The 9266-nt window shown below is 31.0% G+C and overlaps 2 protein-coding genes across 2 annotated transcripts; one reads left to right on the top strand and one right to left on the bottom strand.

The window, feature by feature from the left end:
* The first annotated feature begins 978 nt into the window (after positions 1 to 978).
* LOC101506754 (agamous-like MADS-box protein AGL104) lies at positions 979 to 4471 on the top strand. The gene is made up of 11 exons (XM_004501482.4): positions 979 to 1532; positions 1640 to 1845; positions 2158 to 2227; positions 2344 to 2405; positions 2537 to 2564; positions 2667 to 2728; positions 2862 to 2961; positions 3106 to 3147; positions 3500 to 3630; positions 3724 to 3920; positions 4131 to 4471. The coding sequence occupies exons 1-11, from the start codon at positions 1338 to 1340 to the stop codon at positions 4190 to 4192; spliced, it is 1155 nt and encodes a 384-aa protein (XP_004501539.1). The 5' UTR covers positions 979 to 1337; the 3' UTR covers positions 4193 to 4471.
* A 493-nt stretch (positions 4472 to 4964) lies between these two features.
* On the bottom strand, positions 4965 to 7740 carry LOC101511245 (putative cyclin-A3-1). The gene is made up of 8 exons (XM_012716130.3): positions 7282 to 7740; positions 6960 to 7192; positions 6790 to 6865; positions 6179 to 6255; positions 6035 to 6068; positions 5787 to 5936; positions 5522 to 5656; positions 4965 to 5445 (listed from the first exon to the last, which is right to left on the bottom strand). The coding sequence occupies exons 1-8, from the start codon at positions 7519 to 7521 to the stop codon at positions 5380 to 5382; spliced, it is 1011 nt and encodes a 336-aa protein (XP_012571584.1). The 5' UTR covers positions 7522 to 7740; the 3' UTR covers positions 4965 to 5379.
* Between the last annotated feature and the right edge of the window lie 1526 nt (positions 7741 to 9266).

The following is a 9266-nucleotide window of genomic DNA, read 5'->3' as shown; positions in this document are numbered from 1 at the left end:
AACACGTCCGAATTATCCAATTGAAAAGTGTATTAGAAAAAGACTTTTATATCGTCAAACCAAATAGTATTTGAGATGGATGAAGAAACTAAAAAAAAATATAGTGGATGAAGTGGGCCATCCAAAAACACTTTCACCGGTTCTCTTTACAGATTCTCTTATACTTGGCCTTTTTGTGGTTCCAAGCCATGAGCATGTCCCTATTGAGTTCCAAACTTCTGCTATGAAAGGGAAATTACATTTGTTCTCCACTTAATGATATTAAAGACACTTCATTTTTGTAATTTACATTGAAATCCATTTATTTGTAAATATCTCCACCAAATATAATAAGTTACTCTTTTATGTTATGTTTTAAATTAAAAGTTAGAGAAATATATTATTATAAATAAATATCAGTTAAACGATGACGATGTATAAAACAACAAATAATGTAATTATTTAAGTGGCATTTACTAATGCAAAAATAGATTCTTAAAGTGTCAGCTCACTTTTTCTCTCCCCTCCCCTTGTATTGTGTTGTGCTCAAAAAATAAAATTATTATATGTTATGTCATAGCTTAGTGATACTAATTGAGTGTTCAAATTAGTAATGAATTTTAGTTAAAAACAATTTAGATTTAAATATAAATAATTTTTTATTAAATTTTATTTATTTGAAAGTTTAGATTAGGATTATTTTTCGATAATCAAAGGTTTTAAAAAGTGTAATGTGGTACATTTCATATAAATTAGTGGTAAGGAATGATAGATACTTGACTCTCCTATCTTAAATAATATCTCACTTAAATTGACAATTAAATTATGGTTTTCTTTTACATGATATTAAATACTCTATAATTACTTGTGAAAAATGTAAAAATAAAAATATTTCTTTAAAATATATTTGTATATTGAAATTTTTAAAAGTTTAAATTTTATTATATTCAATCCAAAGTTTCTACTTTTTTATCTCTCAACAAGTATCTTAATAATACTTGTTAGCGTCACCATTAAATTAATTTATTTTGGTCAGTACAACTTATGTTACAGTGAGGTTGTTAAGGGGATCCTTAATCTCATGCTAGAGATCAATTCCTTAAATTAATTTTAGGTTTTGTTCATTGGACGTGAATATCTTGACAACATGTTGATATTGTACTTCTTCTGAACATATACAGATTCCCCTGTTTTCTAGGGACAAACCCCCACGGTTTTCATCTAGATTCAGTGCATGCTCAATTCAAAACATAAATCATCACATTCTTAAAAATTAAACATGCAATACGAGGAATTTATGCACGAATTGAAAAATATTACTCCATAAGAGACCCAACACATGACTTGTGTGCTTAAACATGCTCTTGAATTCTTCAAGTTATTATTATCTGCATTACATAAACCGCCATCTCTTCCTTTCTTTCTCAGCTCTTCATCACGTCACCTTCTATAAATGCCTAAAACAAACAAAATTCAATCACCTAAATTTCTTCCTCATTTCCTTGTTTTCTTCTATTCTCGCCACCTATGTTTCCAAATTCATTTCACTCATGGTAACGTGTGCTTCAATTAACCAAATTTATAATATTGAGTCATTTTTAAGAGGTGCTTTGTTTGTTTACTTTTGCTTCCTTTTTTTCATATATATCTAACTTTTCAGCCTCATGAAGTGAATGGAAAGATGGGGAGAGTGAAGCTTCAAATCAAAAAGATTGAGAACACAACAAATAGGCAAGTCACTTTCTCAAAGAGGAGGAATGGGTTAATCAAGAAAGCTTATGAACTTTCTGTTCTTTGTGATGTTGATGTTGCTCTCATCATGTTTTCTCCTTCTGGGAGAGCCACTCTTTTCTCCGGCAATAGAAGGTTCGCATTTGTATCTAAGGTTTTAAATAACGATTACAGTTAATTTTGTAGAGAATGGTGTGTTACAAAGCACACAAAAATTTATAATATTGAGGTTTAATGTGATTGATGCAGCCTCAACCACGAATGTGTTGCTGTTTTAACAACGTCAAAATTTGTTATATTGTCACCTAGATCGCGGTTGTTGACTTTTATTTAAAACCTTACTCTGTATATTAATATTTTTCAGATAATTCTTTTTTTATTTTATCTTGTTTCTTTAAAAGAATATTTTAATTAATTTACTTTCTCTTTTTAATATATGGTTTGAAGCATTGAAGAAATTATAGAACGATATATAAATCTTCCAGATATTGAACGTGGAAGGATGCATAATCAAGAGGTAAGTAATTTAGTTCTGTATCGTATCATCATATAAACTTTTAATTTAAAAAAAAAAAAACATAAACTTACAAAATGTTGTGTTTTTAAATTACAAATTTTGATCGTCTTTTGTAGCACATTCGAAAGTTTCTTAGTAAGTTGAAAGTCGAAACCGAACAAATTTGCCAACCTCCTAGGTATTTTCCATAACACTTTTCTAGTTTGATTAATTAATAGTTACCATAGGATTTGAATCATAGTCTACTATTAATGTTTGGATTCCTAACATTGACTAACCGTTTTTTTAATCTTGTTGTGTTACATACAGTCCAGTGATTACAGATTCCCAACTCAAGGTAATTTGTTAATAAGTATTTGTTATTATCTAGCTGTTGTATTTCCAACTTCAAATGATATTATAAATGTGTTGGACTCAATTAATTCTATGTGAAATTCAGGAGATTCAAAGAGAAATTTTTATTTGCAAATCTCAATTGGAAGAGATGGAGAATCGGCTAAGGTTCCATTTCCTTTATCATTGCTTGCTACTTATCGTATCACTTATCATTAAAAACCAAAATCAGATTATGGAAATTAAGTTCAGAATGAATAGGGCTAGCATTTTCATCACTGTTTCATGCTATGATTTTTAGGATATTTGAAGGTGATCCTTCTGAGATCACCACATTGTGCGAGGCTGAATATCGTGAACAAGTCCTTCAGGAAACTCTAAAACAAGTGCAACTGCGGAAAGTAAGTTTTATAGTAGCTAGCCACATAATAAACTCACTACTGATGTTATTTTTATATAGTGCTTCAAAATTTGAGTTAATTAGAATTGTGAATTTATACAATGTTTTTAAGATTGAAAAAAACTTACAATGTTTTCTTGAACAGTGCATTTTGGAGGAAGAACATATTTCTCATGCATCTCCACAGGTATGCAAAGATTAAGCAGCCTTATCTAACATACCCTACTCTCCTCATTCAAATTTGTTATGCAGAAATCTAGCCAACAAGGAATTTGTCATAGTTTTCACTCAGATATCTCAAACACATAATTAAAGATATATTCATATTTAATATTCTGTTGTTTCGAATGATATCAGATTAATTATAAACTCAAATTCCTAACCGAATCTGCTAACTCAAGTATCTAGCTAACAAAAATTAGATGCTTAGATGAAAAGTACCCTTCAATATCAAAATTTAGAAGTATACACATAATATATGTTTATTGCAGCTAATTACTGGTTATAACTTGCAACTATAAATTAATTATTATGATTAGGTACATCTTACAAAAACTGTAGATGGGTTTGTTGCTGGAACTATAGAGAATGCATTAGCCTGGTTTCCACAGGAAGATACCAATAATCAGATTCTAAACTTTGCAAATGTTTATGACCCTTCTCCTCTCAGGTAGTACTTTTTTTTTTTTTTTTGCATTGATTCACTTGTAAGTCCCTACTAAACTTGCATTAAATTGTTTATCTCTCTTTTTGCTGCATACAGTGATCAACAATCACTAAGTACTATTGCTGATATGGTAACGCCAGCATCAACTCGTTTGCACTCTACATTCATGGATCACAATTGTCAACTAAGTCCGAGAGATGTTGCAGAAGCTGACATAAATAATACAATAAGTCCTCAGTTCGGACATGTTATGGACATTAATTCATCCTCTTGGGAACACCTCCATCATTTAGGTACTTGCTTTAATTTAATCCAGGTATAAGTAAAAATAGTTTGTGTTATAATTTGACTTGGTAATGCACATTAGTTGAAAATATAATTACTGAAATTTTACCTTGTTTTTATATCAGTTGTGTATATTGGTAAATGATAAGATTGTCATGAAATTAATGAGCCATTATTTTGTAATGAATGTTGTACATTGATTTTTGAACTATTTGCAGAAAGTGGAGCATTGTCCGTTGCAGAGACAGGAGAAGGTCCCTATGTGCAACTTCAAACATGATAAATGGTCCCTATGTGCATGTATTTTGATAACTAATCATGACCAACTTCAAACATGATAAATGGTCCCTATGTGCATGTATTTTGATAACTAATACCCCGTCAAATATCTTAATAACTAATCATGACCAACTTCAAACATGATAAATGGTCCCTATGTGCATGTATTTTGATAAAATCAGAAATTGCTTAAATGGAGAAAGTAGGCAAAACCTGAAAATGCATTTGCATTTTCTCAGATAGCAGCTGAAATAAAATGGTTTAGATGTGTTAATATCGATGATTATGAACTGTATGTATGCAGTACAATTAAATTGGCTGAATATAGTAGCTACTTGCTATAATTTGATGAATCTGACTTATGTTTTGGGTAAATTATATTTTTTTCCTTTTTCCTGATAATATCAGGAATAAAACTTCTTTTTTCTTTTGTATTATTTAGTCAACATGGATTACACTGATCAACTTTAACATACATTAGATTAATAGTTTGTGAGTGTGACAGCAAGTTTATTATTTATGAGTAATTTGTTCACAATTAATCATTTTATATGATTTATAGTCTTTCTTCTATCACAAACAATATAGTAAGGTATTATAAATATTAAATGCTAATTAGTTATATTAAGCCTCAATAATACGATGGAAAGTAAAAAAAAAATTATCAGCTATCATATTTATATTTTGTTATATTCTTGTATCTTATGATATATATCTATATGATATGCTATCACTATCATGTCACCAAACAGGCCCTGAAAGAGATATTTAGGTGTTTAAATTCATAGGATTCATCAGTCAATTTTTTTTTAAAAGAATCGATGAAAAAGTCAAATTGTACAATGATTGATGAAATACACTAATCTAATGACATATAAGGTCTGGCACAAGGACAGACCATCCTAGTTATTTCTAAAGTAAAAGCTTACAAGTTAAACTGCAACTTGAAGAAAGACTACTCAATTTCAATACCTAACCAGGCCAAAAAAAGTATAGATGCCTTGACCACAACTTAATAGCCAATTAAGTTTACTATCATTTAACTTATAGTTTCCACAAAATTGAAAGCTTCTCAGTAAAGCCATATACCAGCCCCTTGTCCATGTAGCAAGCTTCTTGTGCAAAATATAATAAGCTCCAACAAATCATTGAACCACTTCAAAAAATAGTAAGTGTCATCTAACTACCTCACTCTGCTTTGAACAGATGACTTGGTAAATGAGGAGGCGAAGGAAAATTTGCTACATATTTAAACTGTTACAATATAACAAAACCATGTCATTAAACTTGACATAATAAAGTTTAAGGAATGTGATTAAAAAATAATCACCTTATGCTGATTGTATTTCTCTCTAGTAGCTTCAAATGACTCTCCCCTTCTAGCCATATATAAATCATGTAAGAAGAGAACACATTCTTTCAACTCTATTGGTTTATACGCAGTGTATTCTTGCAGGGCTGATGTCTGCCACAGGCAACAAAAAAGTTCATAAATACATTGAAATGAATTGAATCATATATGTTAATCCCGGTAATACTAATACTTCTAATTTTATATAAAAGGTAAATTATTAACCATTCAGTCAAATACTTACCCAAGTGCAAGTTTTAGGCCAAACAATGAATCTAGCAAGAAATATAACAGATGCAGCCATCAAAGAAGGCAAAAATCTCAAACAATGATAATCCAATAAACTAAGCTCAGCAAGATAGTAAGTCAAGAACTCAAACTGCAAACTTGAAGCCTGGTAAAAAATAAATAAATAAACAACAATCAGAACACTTAACAACACTTTTGAAATGTCCAATTTCCAAACCATAGATAATGAGAAATCAAACTTACATTTTTTTTCTCACAGGCAATTCCATGAAACCGCCTGCATCACAGTAACTACACATAATTAGTCTATTATTCTTTCAATTTTGATAAATTTAAAATAATTGCTATTTGCAACAACATAATGGCAAACAGGTTTGGCAGTCTTGCCTTAGAAAAGTTTTAACAGTTGGGTTGCCCATTTCAAAATCTAGTGCCTTGAGTATGTCAGTTTCCATCTCTAAAACCTGCATTGACAAATGACAGCAATTAACAAAATAAATAAGGTGAGGGAGCATTGACACAGTTGCAGAACAAGTTTTAAGCTTTTAATAGAAATGCGTGTGTTTGTTTTTGGGATGACAAAAATTGATTTTTAATTAATTGATTTTGTAATCTAAATTGAGTAGAATATAAAGTGTTTTGTGTTCAAATATATTCATGTAAAAGCGAGTTAAATAATATATTTAAAGCTAAGCACCAATTGTGGAAAGAAAAGCTCCTAATTCTAGCTTCAAGTTTGAATCAATCCTAAAGGGCAAAATCAATTATACTTGCTAACATTGAGTGTATGTTTGGCTTCACAATGAGACTGATAAAATTATGATGGATCGCCATGATTTTGTCAATTCCACAGCAAAACCAAACAAGTACTATAACATACATTTCAAAAACAATTGTACACACCTATAATCAATTTTAACTCCTCCAAAAGTGGAACTAAACATAGATCTAACACAATTTCACAGCAAACAAAGTATCACAATAATATATAAATATACCTCGTCCTTGTCATATGTATTATCAGTAATGAAGCAGAACTCTTCCACATGGGGAGGACTAATTTCTTCATACTTCCTATATATTTAAATAAAAATAACAAGAAATCAATCATGATTCTCAAACTCAAAAAAAGAAATTGCAAAATTCAAAACGGTTTACAGATCCTTACGATGCAATGAGCATGGCAGAAACACCCAACAATTGAAGCTTGATTCTGCTGATACGGTTAAGAGATAAAAATCTATCAATGTATGAAACAGCGAGATGAAGGGTATCTGAAAGAAGCTTGTATTCTTCAGCAACTTCAACTAACCAATCCACCAATATCCCTCTCATGTTTGATGTAATATCTCTCTGAACAATCTCCATGTAATCCTTCATTGGTCTTCTCTTTTTCTCCATCTAAAAAAAAAAAACAAACACAATCTCCATCATAAAAAAGACATGATTTTTCATCAGTGTGACAATACCCAAAAGAACAAATATGTTACCTCTGTTTTGCGAAGATGCTTGTAAACTTCGGAAACAACTGGGCCATCGACATTGTCATGTGTGTTTGATTTCTTGTGTTTTTGGTTTTTGAGGTTTTTTGAATCGTGTGTTTGAGTATGAGGAACAATGGCGTTGGTTGAATTGGGAAGTTCACCCAACACGACGCGTTTCTTCTTGTGAGGTTGGTTTTGATTTTGGGTTGCATTAGTTTTTCTCTTTGAGGCGCGAGTCTCCACCATCTTCTTTTTCTTCTTGTGAATTGAAAGTGGCAATTTGCAAATAGAGAGAAAAGGGAAAGCATTTATATGAAAATCTCTCGATCTTTGATTTCCTATTATTGTTGTGTTTTGGCGATTTTGAATTATTTATTGGAGCCAAAATGAAAATATTTTTAAAAATTTGATGATTTTTCCATTTTTTTTTATTGGAAAGTTAAAATTTGTGATTTCATATGGCGGGGTGGCGCTCTCTTCCTTTTCCGCCATCCACAACTCTCAAATACCACGATGGAGGCAAAAATTATTTGATTTTTCTAACTTTTTGTTTTTTGGGTCTACTTCAACTTTAAATTTCAAAAATATAAATGTCTATTTGGTACAATTCTCGTGCGGCGGGTAAACAAAATATAAAAATCGCGTGCGCCAAAAAATTGATGTTATAACAATTTCATTAAAAAATTGTAAAAAACAAAAAGAAACTTTTTTTTACACGAAAAAAACAATTATTAGTATGTATTGTTTGAGTAAATCATTAATTAAAAATCTAAAATTGTAAACCTCCAACAATTTGGAACTTCAATTTTGCATCATAGTAAATTGTTTTTTCATGTTGGGGTATATGTCAAGTTGTTCTTTTAATTGTAGTGAGATGTCACATGTAGCTTCTTTGTTGTACATGGAGATTTGTGTGCATATTATAAAATATTTTGATAATGTGCAAATTTGAAAATTTTGAGGTTTCAAATTATGTGATAATAACGATTCTTTAACTCTATTTGTCTTTTTTCTCAAAATCTCAAAATTCCAACATACAAATTTTACATTATGATCCTGTACACAGGAACTTTTGAGTCCTTTATCTTTTCCATTATGATCTTTATACTTTCACGTTCCACCTTTTTATTAAAAAATTTAAAATTATTATCAATAGTGTTTCTGCTATCTCGCAAGTCGCAATATTGGACATTAAACTCGTATATATATGTAATGGATGGAAAGACACGTGAGCAGCAGGTAACAGAAAATGACACAGCAGGTGCCAATAATAACATGAATAACAACCTTCCTAAAAATGAGGAGTTAAGACGTGGGGAAAAAGTGAGAAGGCCCACATCATATTAGGGGTATTATATTGGTGGTTTAGAGAAGGTATTAGGCATTGATTGATGTATGCAAAATCTCTATCTCTCTCTGATTATTCCTTCGACTCTGAATGCTATGCGCGGAGCTAATGGGATTGGTACTATTAGATTTACAGGACAAGTGGGCAGTATAAGCGTGAAGATTTTGGTTGATGGAGGAAGTTCAGACAACTTTATTCAACCAAGAGTTGCACAAGTGCTGAAATTCCCAATTGAACCAGCAACAAACCTTAGAGTTTTAGTGGGAAACGGCCAAGTGTTAAATGCTGAAGGCAAGATTCAACAATTACCAGTGCAAATTCAGGGCCAAGAAATTAAAATACCTGTGTATTTGTTGCAAATCTCAGGTGTTGATATCATATTGGGTTCCACATGGTTAGCAACACTTGGACCTCATGTGGCTGACTATGCAGCATTAACATTAAAGTTCTTTCGACAGGGTAAATTTATTACCTTACAAGGTGAGACAAATATGGAGCCTAGTCCAGCTCGACTACATCAATTCAGAAGATTGCATTACACTGATGCTATTGAAGAGTGCTTTGCAGTCCAATTGATAAATAAAGAATTACCCGAAGATATTCTCAGTGAATTACCATCAGCCATTGACCCTGAAATTGCTAT

This window comes from Cicer arietinum, chromosome 5, assembly GCF_000331145.2.
Source record: "Cicer arietinum cultivar CDC Frontier isolate Library 1 chromosome 5, Cicar.CDCFrontier_v2.0, whole genome shotgun sequence".
NCBI lineage: Eukaryota > Viridiplantae > Streptophyta > Magnoliopsida > Fabales > Fabaceae > Cicer > Cicer arietinum.
Note: the sequence above shows the minus strand (reverse complement) of the source record. Positions and strands in the feature narration are given on the sequence as shown.

Coding starts and splice junctions, on each gene's coding strand:
- LOC101506754 (XM_004501482.4), top strand. CDS start 1,338: ATGCTCTTGAATTCTTCAAGTTATTATTATCTGCATTACATAAACCGC. Junction 2,228..2,343: donor GAAGGATGCATAATCAAGAG/GTAAGTAATTTA, acceptor CGTCTTTTGTAG/CACATTCGAAAGTTTCTTAG. Junction 2,729..2,861: donor GAGATGGAGAATCGGCTAAG/GTTCCATTTCCT, acceptor TATGATTTTTAG/GATATTTGAAGGTGATCCTT.
- LOC101511245 (XM_012716130.3), bottom strand. CDS start 7,521: ATGGTGGAGACTCGCGCCTCAAAGAGAAAAACTAATGCAACCCAAAAT. Junction 6,866..6,959: donor TCTGCCATGCTCATTGCATC/GTAAGGATCTGT, acceptor TTAAATATATAG/GAAGTATGAAGAAATTAGTC. Junction 6,069..6,178: donor ACTGTTAAAACTTTTCTAAG/GCAAGACTGCCA, acceptor ACTGTGATGCAG/GCGGTTTCATGGAATTGCCT.